Source organism: Schistocerca cancellata, chromosome 5 (assembly GCF_023864275.1).
Source record: "Schistocerca cancellata isolate TAMUIC-IGC-003103 chromosome 5, iqSchCanc2.1, whole genome shotgun sequence".
Lineage (NCBI taxonomy): Eukaryota > Metazoa > Arthropoda > Insecta > Orthoptera > Acrididae > Schistocerca > Schistocerca cancellata.
In genome coordinates this window covers 255,563,968-255,587,150 of record NC_064630.1, presented here as the reverse complement: position 1 = coordinate 255,587,150, position 23,183 = coordinate 255,563,968, and the positions used below count along the sequence as shown (strand labels likewise).

At 39.0% G+C, this 23,183-nt stretch overlaps 1 protein-coding gene across 6 annotated transcripts in view; it reads left to right on the top strand.

Moving 5' to 3' along the window:
- The window catches only part of LOC126187357 (transmembrane and coiled-coil domains protein 2), a 204,529-nt gene that overhangs the window by 88,644 nt on the left and 92,702 nt on the right, over positions 1-23,183 (top strand). For 5 of the 6 annotated variants that reach the window (XM_049928390.1, XM_049928389.1, XM_049928386.1 and 2 more), the window contains exons 5-7: positions 2,834-3,026; positions 3,218-3,446; positions 18,147-18,191. In XM_049928390.1, coding sequence (XP_049784347.1) covers positions 2,834-3,026; positions 3,218-3,446; positions 18,147-18,191 — 467 coding nt within the window. The remainder of the gene's footprint in view (positions 1-2,833; positions 3,027-3,217; positions 3,447-18,146; positions 18,192-23,183) is intronic. The other variant, XM_049928391.1, reaches the window with a different exon arrangement.

The following is a 23,183-nucleotide window of genomic DNA, read 5'->3' as shown; positions in this document are numbered from 1 at the left end:
ATTTATATTCTTGTTGGTTTTATTATTTTATTGTTGGTTTTATTATTATAAAGTTTTTGTACAAGGACTGCTTGATGCCCATTTTTGACTGCTGTATACCTTTAAGTTACTAAGTTGTGTAATAGTAGCAGAAGGGGTTAGAAGCACCTCAATGATATGTCAGTCATAGTGTGAAAGAATACCAATTGTGCTTAAAGGGGCAGCAAGAATAGGCATGAATGATGATATCTGTTGTGGTGAGTTTCCTGTAAATAACAAAGTTAATTTTACCATTATACTAAATATGGTTTCAGGTCAAGAAAACTCAGTTCTTCATGTTGATTTTGTATTTCATATGTAAATTTAATTTTAGGGTAGAAGCAGTTCAATGACCCACAAAGTGATTTGACGTTCTTCACATCTCCCCGTAATACAGTGACAGTATCACAAACATATCATCTGTAGAAATAAATGCTATTGGTTAGAGTGGGGTGGGAATTAAGAAAAATGTCAAGTAGAAATCTAGCAAGGCAATTCTCAATAGCAATGCCTTCATCTTGGTGATATTGCTGACTATTGAAACTGAAGCAGTTATATAGCATTATGCTTCTGTGAAGGAGATATTGACATGGGCTAAACCAATAATATGTAATATGTCTGGGGCAGCAGGGAGAGCAAAAATAACCAGGATTTTTGTTATTTTGCATGTTTATTGAACTCTACATTCATAGTCCTTTTTCCCTTTCAAAGTATTATCCATATGCATTAATGATGCACTTGTTCCTACACTTTTGCCACAGCTGAAAACAGTTCTGGAACTCATGCTGCAGAATGCTTTTCAATGCTGTTAGTGTGTTTTCTTTGATGTCATTCACATCACTGAATATCTTTCCTTTCAGAGTTTGCTTCATCTGGGGGGGGGGGGGGGGGGCAGAGCCAGATCAGGTGTGAGCTCCCATTTCTCCAATGGTCTGGCTGTATTCATCGCATAACTGTTTGTCCCAGAGAAACAAACTCCTTGTGGACAATTTCATTGACATCAAATGACAAATAAACATTGTTTTCACACTATATCACACTTGACATTCTTTCTTGAGCCATGGTAATGTTTAAGTTTTCCACTGGCTGAATGCTTGGATCATACCCATAGCACCAACTCTCATCCCCAGTCACAGTTATTTTAAGAAAATCTGGGTTGTTCTGCACTTCAGTCTTTAGGTCGTGGCAAACATTCACACGTTTTTCTCTTTGGTCATCTGTGAGCAAGCGAGGAAAAAATTTTGCAGATACCTTTCTCATGTGCAAATTTTTGGTTAAAATTTGCTAGACCATGCTCCACGACCCTTTAGTTTCCTCTTGAGATTTGATCAGTGGTCCCTGGATGGTCATTATCAGTTGGATATTTGATTGTGGCAGTGTTTCCATCATTTCTTCCTGTCGAAGGACAACCGGGGTGTGATGTGTCTTCAGTTGACATGTTGCCAGGTTAGAAATAAGAAATCCACTTGTAGACCTGCAATTTTCCCAAAGCTTCATCAGTAAAGGCATGCTGAAGCATCCCAGTAGTCTCAGCTACAGTTCTCCATAACAGAAAACACAATTTCACACAGACTCTTTGCTCCTTCTTGTTGACCATGTCATTAATTGCCGAAAGGTTGAAGTAGTAACACCAACTAAGAACACCACAAACTAACTACTTAATTCTGACTGATACCAACTTATTACTGAGTGATGTAGGAGACCTCAAACTAAAACCACCTAGCAGCAGAATGCGTAACTACGAAGTGTGCATGTGCAACCATTAAATTCCAGTTATTTTTGGGCCTCCTCTTGTATACTTCTTATAATTCATATAAATGAAGAACCAAGGTCTAAAAATTTATAACATCCCTAATTTTGTAGGTTTCTGAAGATGACAAATTAATTTGTTGAAACTGGTAAAGCGTAATATATTTGCAACTGGCGACTGAATTTTATTCTAAATGATATACAGCTCAGTTATTCTAAAAGTTATACGGCTTCCAGCTGCTGGATTTATGTGTATATGCATAATTTTCCTGGCGTTGAAAGTTATGCATTCCCATCCTATGTTACTCATTCTCCTTCAAATCCTCTATTCCCCAAAGTTTTTATTTTCTCCGCATTGCTGAATCTACACCTTCTCTAAAAGTTGGAGTTCCTTGTTGTTATTTTCTTTTTTTTATGTTAACGTTTTTAATCTTTTGTTTATCATATCTTATTTCATTACTCTGTTTTCCTTCCTTTTATTCAAAAAATTTGACATTTAATAATTACATTGCTTTTTTGACTGGTTATGTGCAATCGCTAAACATTCATATTGTTTAATATCATATATCATTTTCATTCAGCTGTTGTTTATAGATAGAAATAAAAATGATTAAAATGATGAATCAGCCAAAATTATGCATGTGTGTAAAAAATCCCTTTCTAAAAAATAACTACTGAAGTTTAAGCTTCTGGAACACAGTCCATTTCCAAAGTTAGAGTAGAAGGAAGGAAGTCTTGGAGGAGGTGACAGAGGATAGGATAATGTCAATCAGGATGTGTTGCTAAAGGTGATGAACTTTCTACAAAGAGCAAGTGGACACAACAAAGGAGGAAGATTGGAAAAAAAGGTAGTGACATCATTTCCTGGAGCCACCATAAACACAAATTTTATTGCTGTATTTGTTAGTGTTGCACATTTTTGACTATGTTGATAGAAGTCAGGAGTGGGAAAATAGAGATGTGTGCAGTGGTGTTACTAGCACTTCTTTTCCTGCTATTAAAGTTGAGAAGTGATGATATTGAAAATGCATTTGATATTCTAATGTGCCAGTGTATAATCTTACAGGAGCTGTACCATCCCTCTACATCAATGTTATCCAATGGTTCATCAGAACATGTAACAGCAGCGCTGTCAGGTGATGAAGTTGATGGGCATAGTATGTCTGATCTCTCAAGAACAAGAGCTGCCATTGAACACATGCAGTCCAAGATTGGTCGGACAAAGGAAATGATTCGTGATGAACAAACAACGCGAGATGGTTTGTACCTATACAGTCTCAATTAACAACTACTTTTAAGGAGTAGACAGTATAACATGCTGATACAGACACACTTAGTAAACATATGTTGAAGAGTTTGTCTTAAACTTTCTTTACCATTGTATAATTTGTATTACTCTGCCTCTTAGGGCTAGAATGTATAGGCATTTATACATTTGTTTGTCTTACAGACAATGTAAACGAATATTTGAAACTAGCTGCCAATGCTGATAAGCACCAGCTACCAAGAATCAAGGCAGTCTTTGAGAAGAAGAATCAGAAATCAGCTCAGTCCATTTCACAACTGCAGAAAAAGTTGGAAAGTTATAATAAAAGGCTTCGAGAACTAGAGACGCATGGTCTTTCCAGCTCTCATAGGCAGCCACGGGAGGTGCTGCGTGACATGGGGCAGGGACTGAAGTAAGTTTGCCAACAGTGTCTCAATATAAGGTAGACTAACATAAATTCTGTAAAAAAATTCAGGGAGGAATAGAGTCTCTCTCTCTCTCTCTCTCTCTCTCTCTCTCTCTCTCTCTCTGTGTGTGTGTGTGTGTGTGTGTGTGTGTGTGTGTGTGTGTGTGTGTGTTCCTTACAATGGTACAGCCTGATTGATCTCTATATTGAGAAATTGCGATTGGCTGGGGCAGAATAGAGTGGGAGAATCAACTTAACGGTTTCTCTCTCCATTCATTGATCATGTTGCCCAGATCATTTGATATAATCAACTCCAGCTGCATTCATTCATTTACTTATATTGCAGTTAACAAGTCTGCAAAGATCTCAGACTTTTTTTTAAAATAATAGGAAGTGTTTTGCAGTAGTGTGCAGTCATTTTCTAGACTACAACCAATGGGTCAAAATCAATTCAGGTAAATCCATGTGCATTTATACTCTCCTCCCAAGATAAGTTTGTCATAACAGGGTGCTAGCTAACAGATTGGAGGTGGGTACGAGACAAGTGTTAGCAACGATAGAAGTGTGGAGGATTATGGCATCAAAGAATGTGCTGTAGGACAATTCCCATCTATTTAACGTGGGTAAGCTGATGTTGAGGAGAGAATTTAGGTTCCACAGGATGTGAAGCAGTCCTTGAAGTTGAGCATGTTGTGCTCTCTATTGTGCTCTGCCCCAGAGTGGCCAACATTGTTCTTGGCCACAGTCCATTAGTGGCCATTCATTAATATGGCCCCATGTAAAATGCTGTGCAAAAGTTACAGCCATGTTGGTATGTGATGTCATTGCTTTCATTGGTAGCTTGTTGTCTGATACAGTAGGATATGTGTGCGAGAGGACTGGAATAGGATGTCCTAGGTGGATGTATCAGACATGTCTTGCACTTGGGTATTCCACAGGGTTACAACCCATGTGACAACCTGTCAGGAGTAAGTGTGGTATAAGGAGGGAGCAGTCCCTGCTGTCAACCACCCTTTGTCCTCTCCCTCACTCCATCTTACAAAGCCTTAGCCTGTCACCCCAGTCAGGCTGTAGCCGAGGGCAATGTAGTTGGCTGGGAAAATATAACAGTGAGTGTGTATAAGTGTATGTGTGTATTGTTACTTACCGGTGAAGGAAGTTTTTGTCCAAAACCTAGATATATTGTCAATCTTGTTTTTGTGGCTCTCAACTGCTCCGCAGTTTTGCTGACTGGTGAGAGGCTACTCCTTGCTGTTTCTTGAATAATGTTTTCTTTCTTTTGGTTTCCATTTCCTTTTTCTCTTTTCCCTTTTCTTCTCCCTATCATTTGCCAAGTCAAAAAAAAGTTATTACAGGGTGTCGGAATTCCGGGAATTTGTCGGAATTCCGGGAATTTGTCGGAATTCCGGGAATTTGTCGGAATTCCGGGAATTTGTCGGAATTCCGGGAATTTTTCTTTGTTTTAGCTTTCAGTTAAATTTTTGTAATTTTGACTGCAGAATGTTATTGTATCCTGCTACTGGAGAATGATACTGCAGCAAGAAAATATAAACGAGAGGGAAAAAAATAAAACTTTAGTGGCAAAGGAAATGTGCAATTTACAACAACAAAACACCGTGCATGCACAAGCGTCTGCAAATAGCAAAAATATGTCAAAGGCCGTAGGGCGCAGACTGTAATTCTTCGTAACAATAAATGGCTTGCTATGAGCATGACGTCACAACTGTTCACGTAAGGTTCGTTTGACCAATTGCCAGTGGTCTGTTGCGCATGCGCATTTGACTCGCGTATAAGCAGTACCTTCACCCGCTACTTGAAGTTTGGCTGTTAGCTGTATCGGTAGTAGCAGCAAGCAGCCAGATGCAAACGAGAAAAATTTTTCTCCCGTGCCCTAGCTGCCAGATTCACGCTTGCACAGAGTTGTAGTGGGGAGGGGGTTCTCCACGTGACCCGTGTTTACGTTAAGTGATTTCGCTGCTTCTCTTCATGTACAGCTCCCACATCAAATGAAAACAAAACGGATTTCTGTGGCCGGAAGTTATCAAGTGAATTAAAATACATTCACATAATTACGGAGGGCAAAAATATATTATTAATTTCAGTTTTCTGATTTTATTTTATTTCCTAGTTTTTAGCAGTCAAGCATTAATTGCCTTGCAGAACAGTGAAGTTAATTTTGCAAGTTTGCTAAAGAAATTTGGCTTTATTAATCTTTCCGCTGAGGCAGTTATTTTATTTGGAATGAAGTGTTTCATTCTACAGTATTGCCTAGTTCCAAGCGAAGCTGATTTCAAGTGCACGTTATCATCTTCTGCCGTATATGGCATTATGCCATAATAAAGAACCAAAAATGGGATCGCAGAGTACTGATACTCCAAGAAAATTTACATCCCAAAAACCACACTGACAAGCTTAATACACACGAACATGCGGGCTTCCTACGCCAATACAGTTGCACATGCACAATAATGTCTGTTTTTCTGGCGCTCTGTGGCAACTGGTAAACCTATTTCTAACAGTCTCCGGATAGTATTGCGAACGGTGGTTAGAAAAGCGTTACTTTCAAAGTAAATTTCTTTTCACGCAAGATGAATTATGTTAAGTGTGAGAAAGTGGGATGGATATCTAAATCACAGAGCATTCGAAACTGAACAGTTTGAGGACCAGCCACTTACAAGAATTTCGAGCCGAAACATTTATGTCAGAATTTTAAATTTACTGGCACATTTGTGTGATGTATCTTAAAGTATAACACACAAAAAAAAAAAAGAAAAACAATATTACATGTGAAAACTTAGCTTCTGTTGTAGCGTGTTAATCTTAGAGACCAAAATTATATGTGAAAGCTTAGCTTTTCTTGTAGGTATATGGTACTGTGTACATTAATGTAAACCGTTAACTTTTCGTCTTGCGTGTTCGCGCTATGTAACCAGTGATCTTGCTATTGGCTGACTATAACACGTGTCCTATGCTCTGAATAGCTGCTGTCATCGGCTGGTGAGATCTCGTGGCTTGAGATATGACTCGCTTACAAAAGGACATCGCAACCTCGGTTTCAACGCTCCGGAAACTAACGCGCTGTGTTTGGTGCAATTCGAATTTATACTTTCGTAATACGAAAATATGCAGCGTATATGTTGCTGCAAATCAAAGGTCTTTCCAAAACTTCTCTCCTTTTTTTCAAATTAAAAGTCTCTCCGAAACTTCTCTGCCCCGTCTTTTCTTTTTTTTTTTTTTTTCCAGGAAGTTCTGCGCGATTGTATAAAACGTTAACCATTCAAAGGATTGATAAGTTTTACAGTTCCGAGGAAAAATCTACGGAAAACCTACTGTCACTTAGCACAGAAAAAGTGTATTTTCGCCCGGGAAAAAGCATATTTTTTAAACGGGATATCTGGGAATAATCCGGGAATTTTTTTTCCTTGTCCCCATATACACCCTGTATTAAATACTGCAGACTGAGGAAAATGAAGTGATAAGTACTCAACAGAAGTACCTGAATACACAATATGAGTTTCCTTTTCCTATTCTTCTGACTCCCCAATTTAAACTAAAATATTAGTCAGTTTTTGTACTTCTTCAACTGAGATATGGTGTCACATTTTCTTGAACAGTTTTCGTACAAGGGTGTTGTCATGCATTTCATCCCTACTTCTTGAGCAATTTGCAGATCTTCTATTCATACTTCACAAATTCTGCCAAAGTTAGTATCATAGCAATCATCTTTCCACTAACAATATTCATTGTACACTCTTCATTATTAATCTCCATGGCTTGTTTAACAACATTAAAATCTGTTCCATGCTCAGACATCGTGTCACCACCTACAACTGTCGGCTCACAAAGTTGTGGAATCACTATGCCATCAACAATGTATTTAGATTCGCCAATTTCAGCTTCCAACGATACTTGTTTCCTGGTGGGCTTATACGGTACTTCCATAGCTCCTAAAATTTTATACCTGCTTCCTGGTAATTCAGGAGTATCTGCAGCTCTCTTAAAAAGCAGCCCATAAAAACTTCTTGCCATTACTGACACCTGTCTTCCAGAATTCGAGAATTCTTCTCCACCCTTCTTTGCTCTAATGATGATACTGATAACTTCCTTCTTTGCTGTTCTAGCTTCTTTATAAAGTAATTCTTCTTGCTCCTCACTCAGACCTCTGGCTTGATCGTGATAACTTGCTTCCGCTTGAGCATCACCTCCTTGTTTATATGGTTTGTAGAAAGTAATGACCCTTTCTGCCAAGCTCTGAATCTGATCCTATTCCAAACTATTAATCATTCCCCCACACATCATTCATTTCTTATCTCTGTTCGTTTGGTGATCTTCGTTCATAAAACTGCTCTTGTGCCAGATTTCATCTGCTATCATTATTATTCTCGTGCCTAGATCTTTGATGAAATTCACTGTTTCTGTAACCATAAAATCTTTCTTGAAATTGTTGTCAGTGATTACATTGTTGTCTATAGTTCTGCTTATGCACCTGTTTGTAATAATCTCACTCAGATCTGTAATGATTTCACTCAGATCTGTACTGTAATAGTAATAGTACTGGTAGTAGTAGTAGTAGTAGTAGTAGTAAAAATAAATTATTATTATTATTATTATTATTATTATTATTACTGCTGTGAGTCTCTAAAAGTTCTGTATCTCCTTTGTGTGTCATCACTTTCTGTTTGGGTGAGACAATTTTTACATCAATCAACTTTATTGATAAGGGCTCTCATAACTGTCTTCATACTTCAGATTGTAGATGTCTCGTGACCCCATTTTATATCAATTATTGATAAAATTGTTTAATTGGATAGATAAAAAATGTACTCACCAAGCAGTGGCAGAAAAGACTGTTGTGGTTGGCAAGCTTTCAAACCAGGGTTCCTTCTTCAGGCAGAAGGGTTGAAGGTGAAGGAAAAAGACTGGTGAGGTCTGGGAAAAGGGGTAGAGTTTGGGAAAGTCACCCAGAACCGCAGGTCAGGGGAGACTTACCGTACGGGATGAGAAGGAAAGACTGATTGTTGGTCACTGCATTGGGCGGTATTTGAAAGCCTGAGAGCTTCGGGGTGGAAGACTGCCATTTGCTGTTTTAATTTCCTATATCTTTCATTGTCTTTTGCATCTATTTTTCACTGCACCCTCCCACCTTTGTTACGTACAATGCACTTAGCTTGTCACTCTTATTAACTCGTGCACGATGTTTTAGTAGTAATCTCCGTCTTGCGTATTACTCTGTCTTCCACCTTAAAGCTCTCAGGTTTTCAAATCTCATCTGATGCAGTCTCCAACAGTCAGTCTTTCCTTCTCATCCCGTATGGTAAGTATTCCCTGACTGATGGTTTTGGGTGACTTTCCTAAAATCTACCTCTTTTCCTAGACCTCTCCATTCTTTTCCTTCACACTTCTTTCTTCCCCTTCAATCCTTCTGCCTGAAGGAGGAGCCACTGGCTCCAAAAGCTTGCCAGTCACAACAGTCTTTTATGTGTGTGTTCTGCCACTGCTTGGCGAGTAGATTTCTTATCTATCTAGTTAAATAATTTTATGACATCAGCTATAGATAAGTACCATTTCTTGCCTTATTCCTTTTCCAAGGATTCTGTTACTGTTGCATCTGCCTCTAGCTAGTATTTCTTATCATACTGCAGATTGATAATGCTATTCTGTGTACACATTGACAAACACTTCACAAGAAATGCAGTTTCATTGTAGGGTACGTCTTGCTTTTTCATCTTCTTACATTCCCCAGTTGTATGCATCTCCGTCCATGCAAGTAACACCATACAAAACCATGTCTGCCTCTGTCCATGCTGGTGGCAACACACTTCTAAAGCTTCTAATAAATGTACATCTCATTTGGAGTTGAATCTGTTAGCAATATTCTGTAGGAAGTGCATCTGTCTTCACATTGTGTCACACTGTTGATGTGCAACCAATATGTATGGTCAAATATGCAGCCTCAGTTCTTAGCCCAGTCACAAGGGCATCGTGAAACATGTTATACTTGCTGAAGGTTACACAGTTAGTGCCTTTTTTTTTTCACCAGCTCGTTAACCTGTGTAACATATGCTGTTAGCTCATCTTGCTTTAAGGCCACTTCCTGGACTTTGAAATCTGGACTTGTGATCTTTGTACACTGAATGTGTAAATATTTTCCACTGCAACAATGTACTGCTGATCTCACTGTTGGTGTTGTTTACCTCGAAGGCCCTCTCATTGTTTTCGCATTCTACTCGTCCTTGAAATATGTGTGGTTTTGTTCAATGTTACTGACAGCAATATTTTGGCTCTCTGATACATCTTTTCTCAGCTTATTAACTACTACTTGCTGATGCTAAATTATAATCTCCCTTTCTTTTTTAAACTACTTTGCAGTACTTGCCTGCAATTTGCATTTCTTTCATAAATTTCTTTTAACTGTTCATAGTATGTTCTTGGCCTTTTTTTTCTTTTTTTCTTTTCTTTTTGCAAGACTGTCTTCATTCTGTAAACATACTTACATCATACTAGGGAAATCTCTACCATGGGGTTGTCCATTTTCACTTCCTGTTGCTTAATTTTTGATATTGGTGTGAATGAATGTTGCGTCACTACTTCTAGTGTACTATTCATACCAAAATTAATTTGCGTATAACCATATTCCGAATAAACTGAATCTACAGACATTTCTTTCTTTGTGGCGACTTTAATTAATTCATCGCTTTCAATATTAGTCATCTTGCCCTTGTTATTCATCTTGTATTTGCTACAACACGGCACACAAAGGAATCCTAGCTCAGCAGAGCATAACACTCAGTCTCTCATAATACTGATTGTAAATAAATGCAGCACACTAAGTACACTGTATGTCATGCTTCACAGCAATAGAATACCAAGAAATACTGTGCCCTTTGCACAGGAATTGGGCGACACTTATTCTGTCTGGCCTCGGTGATGTTCTTGTTACTCGTGCATGACAAAAAAATATACAATGCAAAGAGTAAAACCAAAACAGTCCGGGATGTCATTAAATAGGAACCAAGGAGACATAAAAAAGCATAGTTTACTGATAAGAGAGTGGGATAAAATAATTGATTCACACCACTCAACAAAGTATGTGAATGACCGTTTTCATAGGCCTAGCACCTGTAAATGATTGTGCTCTCATTACAGTGCTTCTACTACCAATAACAAAACATGAAGTCAGTAAATTGGTAAAAAAAATTTTAAAAAAATTATAGGCGTAGACGAAGTACCAACATGTGTGCTGAAACAATGCACACAGAGTATACGAGTTCTGCTCAAGAAATGTAATACAAAATGTAGAGACAACTTCTGACCCTGTTATGCTGCTGTCATCATTCTCAAAAACAATAGAATCAACTTTGAAAGACAGGTTAATGAATTACTTCAATAAATAAAACCTTCTAAGTGAATCTTAGTTTGGCTTCCGAAATGATAGCAATACAGAATAAGCTGTAGGACAATTCACAAAATGAGTACTTGATGCTCTTGACAAGTATGAGTGTGCTGCAGCCATGTTATTAGATCTTTCTAAGGCTTGTGATACTGGTGTGCTTCTGGGTTTTCTGCCAAGTAGTTGTTTCAGTTTATAGTATAATAAAATAATGAAATAGATGATAATAATATGCGTGGCTTCTTAAAATGTATTGAATTAATGAGATTAATTTTTCGGCGTGAATGACAAGCACAATAAGCTGAGCTGTGCCTGGAAATAAGTCCGTATTAGTTCATATTATTTTGCAGGGCGGAGTAGTTTCTTTCTCCGCTGTAGATTTGTGCTTACCATTCTTTATAATACTATGTTTGGTCGCCGCGTTCACCTTTGAAGTCTTGACCGTGTTCCTATTAAGCTTATCGGATCTTCGTAATTTTCCAAAGTACACAGGTGGGCTTCAGTGGTTGTAATTATTGCACTATTTGAAATAACAACTCACACGACCTTTCTGTTAATAAAACAATACTGTATTTTTCTGAACGGTGCACATATAAAATCCACACTACTCACTTATTCATAGCGACCCCAAAATGGCGGTCTACAATTACTCGCTAAAATATTAACGTGCTTCTCACTCTTTCACTAGCCGAGCGCGAATCCTTCCTTGCTCCTACCGGTACCAGAAAAAATCCTCTGTTTATTAACAACTGAAAGTCAAAAAATACATGACGGTAGGCATAGGCTCTATGATGGGCTACCGCTTCATCTTGTCTCTTTGCCTTTAAGGAAGACGAAAACATAAAGAAAATGCAAAAGGTTTATCACAAGTTTCACTTTAAATAATGCTCTGACTCCAACACTCAATTTATTAAAATCTCACCCACTAACACATCCACCAAAGTTAGAAGACACAGTGAGAATTTTGTTTCATAGAATCAGTGAGAGCTCCAAAAAAATAAGAGCATCAGATGGCCTAGTGGATATCAGAAATAGAATTTGGCTACAAATAACAGTGTGAGACCAACAGTTGTTCACAATCTGACTGGAGTCCAGGCAGCGAGAATATATAATGGCAAAACTTACAGCATCTGTATAAGGCAGCTGGGACAGTTGTTGAAATATTGTGCATAAAATGAAAACAACTACTTCTCGGGAGAATACCTGGAAGCGCACCATTAATCAATTGTGACAAGAAAACTTGAGGGGTCACATAGCTTTTGATACTGTTGACTATAAGCTTCCACTAAATAAACTAGAATCATTAGGAAGTCAGAGTATCATATTGGGACCAATACTTTTCCTGATCCAGATAAGTGACTTTTCCAATAGCATTAGCTAGGGCCGGGCAGATGGTACTCGCGTCTGAACGGAATAGTGTGTTCCCAATGCATCATAGTGCCCAATATACTCTCAGGTGTGTTTGATGAACACTCATGTGACATTTGGCTCGTGCAGAATGATTGCAAAGGGTAAGCAAAAAACTGCACACTAGCCACAAGGAACAATTTTTTGTCCTGGTTAACTTTGACAGTTTCATGAAACACAGGTGGAATAGCATTAAATTGTGTCACTGCACAAATTCCTGTTGTATTTCGTCAAATTGATTATAAAGAGTTCTTACACAGTTACTAGTATGTACAAATATATAAACATCTTGCTGATTTTTAAGTAAGGATAGCAAGGTGAAAATGTTGTCCCCAAACAGATCTTATTTGACTGAAGCCTGTACAATGTTTCATTTGTGTCTAAGAGATCATAATGATGTAGCAAGTGGAATGCAAATGTGAATTTCAAACTGTGTTTACGTATTAGAATAATGAGTAAAAATGATACCAAATTTTAATCAGTTTGCAAATTTAAAAAAAAATATTGTGGTAAACTGACTGTAATTGATATCGTAAGAATAAATTACAGCAGAAAGACCCAACTTGTGAGAGGGCTCTGTGTGGCAAACTTACAAAAATATTCTTGAAATATATTCAGCTTGAGTGCATTACTCATTTACTTTTACTTTTGTATACTTTAAGTAAGTTTCCTCTGGATTCTAAATCCATGTACGTTTTTTGAATGAACATGTTCAAACATACTTTCAGTATGGATATCAGAATTAACACTAAAATGATTTACAGTTATTTTACAGAACATTTTTGATATACATTATTGATGTTGTTTTTCCACAAAGAATTTTCAGGTTGCTTATTCTGAGTGGAGGCCCCTTATGTGCTTCATACTGCGTTGGAAATTCTCTGCTGTACTTGCCATGATGCAAAGGCATCTGCTGTTGAACTGCAACCACTGCATGCTGCCCAAGGCATACTTCAAACGAATAATGAAACAACACAAACAAACATTTGTGCTGAGATTTATTATACGAATAAAAAATACGTATTGCCAAGCTATATTGTTTAAAGTGCGTAATCTTTAACGTAACACTAATAAACTACACAGTCACTCATTTAAAGACAATAAGGATACAGAAAACTTCACACCTGTGGCTATTGAGGAAAAAATGCCGAATTTAAGTATGAAAAGTTCTGTACCCTCACACTTGGAGGTAGTATCATTAGAGGTCACTAGATCACAGGATGAGCAAAAGGTCAAGAATTGGACAGAATCATGATTTCAGTTTTTTATTTACTTATTTATTATTATTAGTTGCCATTGTTACATGTGACCTGCACTCTAGAAGGTATTTCAATCCGTATTTCACAGTTATTTTTATTATAAAATCCATAATGCATTAAAAATGCTAAGAGAGGTCATGGTATAGTACCAAAACAAGTCGCTAGATCACTGGTCGATCGAAAGATTGAGCAGAATGTGAGATTTCTGAAGCTGTGATTTAAACTGGTTGAGCACTTAATTGTGCTTCAGCACAGCACTAGTGTCACTTGTGGCAAAAAATTCTGTTTGTAGATGACAGCACCACTGTAGTCTCTGAGAAAACAAGTGAACTCCTTGCACTATTTCTTAGCATCAGTAACATGACATGGAACATTCAGAAAACAAATGCCATGAATTTCAGTTTGAAAAGGGAAAATGATGCTATAGACAGCATAGCAGACACAATTTGCAGGACTGAATATTGATTCGTGTTTGAAGTGGTGTGAACTCTCAAAGATACTAGCAGACATAATGTCATCAGCATGTTATGCCCTTAGTCTTGTCATCAGTGTGCAGCAGTCTGCATCTTTCTGTTACATACTGTTCACTCTGTTCTTTTCTGGGGAACAAAATAAGAGCAACAATGTCCAGACTGAAAAAAAAGCATCACAAGGATCATAACCAAAAGTTATTGTTAAAAAAAAAACAAGGTTCTTGCAAGGATCTGTTCGAAACACTGGAAACTTTGATTGTGCTTCGTGAGTACATTTACCAATCGATAATTGCAGCTCAAACACGTCTGTTCATGATCATGGAACAAAACCTAGACTGAACGTACATTTAGCACTAAAGAGTAAAGATAACTCAAAACAGCATTTTTTACCAAGGAGTAATGCTATACAGTAAATTACCGAAGGATCGAAACATGACTGCATGCGTCGTTTCATGATTCGAGGGTCAGCAACTGATAAAAAAAAAAAAATGGGGCCCCCGGGGTCCCAAGGTCGCGATGGCGGCGTCACTGTCCCACCGAGATAATTTGTCCTTTTAGGACAATTATCTGAGCAAGCACCCACTCCAGCAAAAGGTTGGCGCGTGTAAAAGTTGTCTTTTTGGAGTGACAGACATGTGAGTATTGATAATCGAAGAGATTACTAAAATGAACTTACTTCAAAAACCTGTTAAAAAGTACTGTTAAACAAGACTTTCTGTACAGTGAAGGAGTACTTAATAACACAAAGTAGCATTTTTTTTTTTTCCCACTGAAAACCTGACTCCCGAGGCTGCGCAAAGTATAATACTAACTCCTTAACCTCTTTCTGAGCCTAAAATCTCACTCATTATAGATGGATGCTGACTCAGTTCTCCAGGCTAGCAAATATGAAGTTGTGATACACAATGTGGAAACCAAACATTTTCGTTATGGTCCCCAATGTCAGCTGATAGTGTGTGTTGTGTAAAATTATGAAGCAAAAATGTGTATAGTGTATGCAGTGACCAGTAGTGAGGAATGAATGAACAGTATAGCACTAACTAACCTTTTACATTATTAAATAACTTCATTGCAAAACAGTATTGTACAATAGGGAGGATGGAGGTCCCAGGTTTCATCTGGCCAGCTTGATTTTGGTTTACTGTGCTTTGCGTAAATTACTTCAGGCATCTGTTGGCTTGGTTGCTACTACATGACCAGGGCCAACTACCCGTCCTCGTCAAACTGGACCTGTATGCATATGAATGCCTGTATGTATGCATTGTCTAATTTTTATCCTTAAATTGTAATACCAAGGCATGTCCTTATCAAAGTGATGTACAGGTAAATAAAACTGCTGTTTTTGTTTGTTGCTCTCTGTTGTTTTGTAACACCTCTGCTCAATGTTCACGTTTATTTCAATATAAAAAATTATGAATGAAGTCACACAGTGTCACAGATAGAACTCCTTTTTTACTTCTTTAAATAATTAAAAGCTTCACTCAAGTTAATGGCCGTCGGGTGTGTGAAAGGGGTTTTTTACATAAGTACACAGGTAGCTATTAAACTGAACCATGCACGCTTCAGCCTATATGTGTATGGAACTATACAGGGTGGAGAAAAATTGTCACAAAATTTTAACCCTGGATAGCTGATGCCAGTAGGAACCAAAATTACTACTGTTGTGTTGGTTGAAAATGCACTATTTTTAAACTATAGAAACTTGGTGCCATGCGCTCCAATTGGCTGTACGTCGGTTGACGGGCAGCAGTATGGTTGTCGGTTCACACATACAAACGTCCCTTGCTCCGTAACTGCCCCAACGTCATATGAACATGGGTTGTATAGGTCTTGCTGTTTGTCTCCACCTCAAGTCAGAGGCATTAGCACATAAGCTTCACTTCGGGGCACACACACATCACCTGTGATTTAGTGATAAAGGAAGCATGGTGGCACATTATTCGTTTGAAGAATGACGAGCTGTGGTTTGTGTTTATGGACTACCTCCTCGACCTGCCGGGTCAAATTACCTTCACTTTTTGCAAGAAACTCTACCCGGCCTGCTGGAAGATGTTCCTCTGGGCATACGGCTACGCATGTGGTCGCAGCATGATGGGGCACCCGCACATAACAGTCGTGCTGTGCGCAGATATTTAAATGAACTCTTCAGCAGCTGGGTAATTGGCAGAGTTGCTCGAAGGACGTGGCCCCTGCGATCACCAGACTTCACGCCACCAGAATTTTTCCTGTGGGAAAGCTTCAAGGTTCTTGTTCACCAACCCAGACATGAACCACCTAGAAATGAAGAGGATTTAATGGATCGCATTCAACATGCTGCCAGTTACATCAGGGCAATGCCAGAATTCTTTGAAAGAGTTTAGCAAAACACCATTTGATGTTATGAAGCTTGTGTCATGTCAAGAGGATTGCCAGTTTGAGCAACTGCTTTAAGTAAACAATGTCCTAGCTACAGAAAAGGCCCTTTTCAGGGCCCACCCAACTATCCAGGGTTAAAATTTTGTGACACAATTTTTCTCCACCCTGTATTTAATGATCAGAACTGATGTCACTGAAATTAAACAGTTTGTTTTCTCACTTGTAAAAAGTTTATGGCTCCTCATTAACTTCTCTCAATCGAACATCAATAACTCTGCTTAGCAACAGAAGTTAGTTTCTTTCAACTAACTCATGTCCCAAGTATTTCAGATGTTTGTGTACTTCCCCTTAAATTGTTCAAAACTACTTCTGATATTCTACTTTGGTACACATTCACCTAAGAAATTAGTCTGCTACCAATGGCTACCCTACATTCATCAACCTGCAATCTTCAGACTGCTCAAAACTCAAAATTGTACACTTTGTTGCTTCACAAGGTTACTCCTCTTGAATATTCAGTCACAAATGTGACTCAGATACTTTCCATAATCACTTTTGTACTTGGTTTCCTTCAAAATTAAACTTTTGTCTGCACTTGTGGGCCACTGCTCAGCCGTCACCGTTGGTCTCTAGCCACTGACTGACTCACTCCAACATCTCCAAAGCACATGAAATCTGCCTCGTATTCCCCAGCCCTTGCTGTGTAACTTCCAGAAACTTGGGTAATGTCAGCGATATCATTACCACCAGATATGAGCGACTGATACTGGTCTTTACGAAAGGCATTGATAATAGCACCATTATAGTAGAACTTGTCCTATGCATCAGTGACTCATCAGTTTGGTTTGGTGAGGGAAGTGTGGGGGGGGGGGGGGGGGGGGGGAACTGTAAAGTGAGACCAGATTTTGACAGCAGTAAGCAGGTTCAAATAAATGTGTGCTGCAGTAGTTGTGCAGAGATGGAGAGACTTGCACGGGATAGACAAGCGTGGATAGCTGCATCAGTCCAGTCTTCAGACTGAAGACCACAACAGCTACTAAAGAGCTGAGGAATCCAAGCAAATTCAGCGATTTTCTCAGTTATGATGAACTTACTTTTTATTATCTTTTATTAATTTCCTTTTACTGGCATGTTTTCATAGTCATAAATAAGAGTAACCAACACCTCCACAAACCATGGACCTTCCTTGGGTAGGGTGGCTTGCATGCCACAGCAATATGGACGGCTGTATGAGAAGTGTGACCACAGCAGAGAGGTATCTACGGAGAGGCCATCTAACATATTCTTCCTGAAGAGGAACAGAAACCTTTCCAGTAGTTGTGAGGGCAACAGTCTGGGTGATTATCTGACCTGACACAGTAGTGTTAGCCAATATGGCTTTTGTATTCATTCCTGAAATTTCTGGCAAACTGCAGAGGTTTGTAACTTCCTGTCATGCCTGTTTCAACTCGGGCTTGTGGCCATCTTCATGTGTATACATTTGCTTCTGTTTCTTCCATCAAATTAGAAAATCTTCAGCCAAATGTAGGAACTGCAAGAATGAAATGCAAGTGGAAAAATGGGTGCCAAGAAATGAATAATTGTGACAGCTATAATGAGGGGGAACAATAAATCACCATTTCGTAACAGTATAGTAAGCTTTTCTTAAAATTTGTGATTTTGTTGTTTGTCATTGTTCTGCCTTTTATTGTATTTGCTTGAAGTGTTCTGTGTTTGTGTGAATATATCCAACCCCTCATTTTTTTAAGATGAGGAATAAAACAACAAATAAATAAGGGATTAGTTGGATATTTTGTCATGATGTCACATTGTTTGCTTTCAGAAATGTTGGTGGCAACATTCGTGATGGTATCACAGGGTTTTCAGGGTGAGCATTAGCAAACTTAGTAAATGAAGACTAGGCAGTTCTAACAATTTCTGTTAGCTCTCTTTTGAATGTTGGTGTTGCTTGGTTTAGTTATTTGCATGTTAGTGTTGGTTTGCAGCATAACATAGCAGCATTTGTTTGGTGTGAACAGAAATTAAAAAGCTTGCTGTCAGTAAGACTGATAAATTCTATAATACATGTGTGCTCAAATTGTTAGATATCTATAACATAGGTTAAGTGGCAGACAATCACAATTAAGACATTCACTTGTAGCTATCAGCCACAGCCATTGTCAGTAAAAGAGAGATACTCCGCTCCCGTAACTATCCCGGCCTCACCCTACAGCAACATACTGTTCCCACACCCTCCATCCAACAGTTTCCACCCCCTGTGTTCTATCGTCTCCCCTCCACTTTCACCATCTCCCATCCTGTTTCTTTGCAGCCTTCTACCAGTGCATCTGCCCATCTTTCCCTGCTCCTCTCCGTTTTTGCTCCTTTTTTCCCCACCTCCCTGCCCCACAACCTCCTGATGCTGCATCTGTTAAGTCTAGGCCCTGCACTATTCAGCAGACAGCAATCGTCTCTGTCCCCATCCATATGCTTCTATCCCCTTCCCCCTTCCCCTCCAGATTGCTGCGTGCATCCCACATGATGCATTTCGGCTCGAGATGATGGAGTTGGTCGTCATGTGTGCATGAGATGTGCTTGCTTGGTTGCTCACGCGTGTGCGTGTGTGTTTTTTAAGGCTGTGGCTAAAAGTTGTATGTGAGTGTTTTGTAATTGTGACTGTCTGCAACTTGACATGTCTTCTTTACGGTAAGTAGCAATCTGTATTTTCCTACATTGTTGATATTCCTACCTGAAGTTTCCATTGTTTGATGTAACATAGGTTATTTCTGTAGTAATTGCAAAATCTAAAAGTTGCTTCCCTTAGTTTCATTGACTTTTTACATTTAAAGTAGTAAGCAGTGTGCATAGAGGCTTTATCATTCTAATACAGCTGGATATCAGTTTCATTTCCAACAAAGTGCTTTTCTGATGATTTAACTGCTTTTGGGTAATATATGTGTTGCTTTTTACACACAGACTTTTCATTAAACTGAGCATCTGTTGTAATTGTATAGATAAAAAAATCTACTTTCCAAGCAGAGGCGGAACACACACATAAAAGGAGGTTATAATTAGGCAAGCTATCGGAGCCAGTGGTTCCTTTTTCAGGCAGAATGGTTGCAGGGAAAGGAAGAGGGTGGAGGAAAAGGATTGGAGAGGTCTAGGAAAATGGTAATTTTTTGGAAAAGTCACCAGAACCACAGGTTTGGGGAGCCTGACTAGACGGGACAAGAAGAAAAGAGTGGTGGTTGGGGACTGCACTGGATGAGATTTGGAAACCCGAGAGCTTAAAGGTGGAAGTCAGGGTGATACGCAAGACAGAGATTACTGCTAAAACATCATGTATGAGTTAATAAGAGTGAACAGCTTAAGTGCATTCTTCATAACAGAGGTGGGAGGGGAATGATGAAAAGTAGACGGTAAGAAAATGAAAGATGTAGGAAACTAAAATGGAATGTAGAAAGGAGTAGTTGCTTTGAAGAAATGCTGAGATGGTAGAAATTAATGTAAATTCAGGCCAGTGGGTGACGAGACCCAAGGACATGTTGTAGTGCTAGTTCCCACCGAGGAGTTCTGAGAAACTTGTGTCTGTGGGAAGAATCCAGATGGTGCTTGTGGTGAAACAGGCATCGAGGTCACAACTTTCATGTTGTAGAGCACGCTCTGCCACAGGATATTGTTTGTTGCCAGTGTTCACCCTCTGCCTGTGTTCATTCATCCTAACCGATAATTTGGTGGTAGTCATGCTGATGTAAAAGGCCGAACAGTGTTTACATAACAGCAAATATATGACGTGTCATTTCATAAGTGGCTCTCCCTTTGATAGTACATGTTTTGCCAGTTACAGGGCTGGTATAGGTGGTGGTAGGAGGGTGCATAGGCCAAGTCTTCCAGCAGGCATGGTTACAGGAGTAGGAACAACAGGGTGGGGAGATGGGTGCAGAAGGGGGAAAGGGTCTGACAAGAATATTGTGGAGGTTAGGAGGATGTTGAAAAACTATTCCAGGTGCGGTGGGCAAAATCTCGGACAGAATTTATCTCATTTCAGAGCATGATTTTAGGAAGCCATGGCCTTGTCAAAGTAGCTGATTAATGCATCCCAGACCAGCCTAATACTGAGTGACTAGTGGCGTGCTCCAAAGTTGTTATTTGGAGAGATCAGCAGTACCAGGATTGGAGTGAGGGTCTGGGAAATCTGATTTTGACTAAGCTTGTGGGAGAATTACTTCCAGTGAAGGCTAAGGTGTATTCCTGTAAAGAGTTTGCATCTGAGCAAATACATTTGTTCCACGAACCCTCCTACCACCACCTATACCGGCCCTTCAAATGGCAAAACATATTCTATCAAAGGGAGAGCCACCTGTGAAATGACATGTCATATTCCAGCTGTTATGTAAACTCTGGTCAGCCTTTTATATTGGCATGACTACCACCAAATTATCAGTAAGTGTGAATGAGCATGGGCAGAGATTGTATACTGGCAATACACAATATCCTGTTGCAGAGCATGCCCTACATGACAATCATGACCTTGGTGAATGTTTCACCACATGCGCCATCTGGATTCTTCCCACAGACACCAGTTTCTCAGAATTTCACAGGTGGGAACTAGCACTACAACATGTCCTTTGTTTTCGTCACCCACCTGGCCTTAACTTACATTAACTTCTTCAGTCTCAGCATTTCTTCTCAACAACTACTCCTTTCTTCACTCTGTTTTAGTTTTCTACATCTTTCATTTTCTTAGCTGTCTATTTTTCGCTGATGCGCTTCCATCTCTGTCACATAGAATGCACTCAGCTTTTCACTCCTATTAACTCGTACATGATGTTTTAGCAGTAATCTCTGTCTAGCATATTACCCTGTCTGCCACCTTTAAGCTCCCAGGCTTTCAAATCTTGTCCAGTACAGTTCCCAACAATCAGTCCTTCCTTCTCATCCTGTCCAGTGTCTCCCCTGACTCACGGTTCTGGGTGACTTTTCCGAAATCTGCCCTTTTCCTAGACCTGTCCAGTCCTTTTCCTTCTCATCTCTTCCCTCCCCTTCAACCCTTCTGCCTGATAAAGGAACCACAGGCTCTGAAAGGTTGCCTAATTATAACCTTTTATGTATGTGTTCTGCCACTGTTTGGTGAGAACATTTTTTTATCCATCCAATTATATTATATTGCCAAAAATAGATGGTTTTTTTTGTTATATGAGAATCTATTGTAACATTCATGCAAGGTATGATGGCATGCTGAAAAGTAATGCCTTCATAATTTATTTATTTATTTATTTTTCTTAACATAACTTTGTTGGTGTGTGAGAAGTAGTGTGCTGTAATAGTTTCAAATCCGAAGAGTTCGTCCAGATATGAAACACCCTCTCCTTCAGCATGACAGTGCCAGATCACACACAAGTGCTGTGACATTTGTAACAATCCAAAGTCTTGGGTTCATTGTCAGCAGTTATCCTCAATACAGTCCCAACATGGTCCCATACAATTTTCTTTTGTTTCCAACACTTGAATAACTCCTCCAAGGACTTCACAGTGATGAAGCAGTACAACCGGACGTGAGGTTGTGGCCATGTCAACAGTCAAAGTTCCTACAATGACGATATCAACAAACTTCTCTCTCGTGTGGCGAAACGTGTTCTTTGCCAGGGTGACTGTATTGAGAAGTGAATATGTAGACATAAAGAGTAAAAATGTAGAATATTAAAAATGTTTGTTTTATTTAAAAAGCTTTAAGTGTTTTAACATAAAAATTCAGAGGCATTACTTTTTAGCTTGCCCTCATGTTTGTCACTTTTTATTTTTACATCTTTGTGAGCTCTTTGTGTTTAGCACCTAGTTGCACAAAACTTTTCTTAGCCACCACCTTTCAATAAAGCCAAATGTGAAAAGTTCTCAGGCTGGCAACAAAGATTGTTTCTTATTAGGTAAGAAATACACTTGTTGTTTGATGTAATGATGTCTTTGATCTTGGCACTTTGTCCTACATTTATCCAATGAGAAGATTCCAGAGTACAGCTGTGAAAGATTTGAAAAATATAAATCTATGGCCACCATGACCTCTTTATTCGATTCCAACAGTTTGCTAGCCACAAATTTATTTGTGTATGGAAATATGGAGGTGGAAATTAGACAGCACCAGATCTGACAAATAGGAGAGATGCTTCAACTATTTAATCTTAAATACCTCAATTTTTTCCACCAATACTTAATTTTTTTCCTTTGCCAAAACACTTCTATGAGCACGAGCATTTTCATTGTTATCTCTCTCTGAAACAGCTTCTCCCTGCAGGAATCCCTTGAGTGCGCAGTTGCCTCACGTATTTTCTGTCATGCAACCACAGTATTGGCTGCTAATGGCAACAGGAGATGGGAACACAGGTATCTAACAGTGAGTACAGCATGAGGCTGTGGAGTGTCGTTGACCTGCTTAGTAGACAAATAATCCACAGCAGCGTTACAATACCAGTGGTGTTGAGACAAAGCAGAGCAGTGGCAATGATAAACAAAGCCAACATTGTGTTATATTGACACCAACAGTTGCCAAAGTTGAGGTTTCATCAGAAAGGAACCCAAGGAGTTCCCCAGAGTGAGAAAGAAGTGGCAGATGAAATATTAGCATTTCTTCAACATAAGGCCATGGAATGTGTGGTGTCATATGCACAACTGTGCGAACAACGTACATGAGTGCAATAATGACGATACGTGCTTAACAGTTGAAAGTGATGTTGAAACAGATGTGAAGCCATGTAGTTCATCATCCTTGTTGGACAGCAAACCACAATCCCATTTCAGTGAAATGTAATAAAGGGCAATAATTGTCAAGTACACTTGTCACGAAAACTGATGTTTGCACATTTCAAGGATGCTCCATACATTTCAC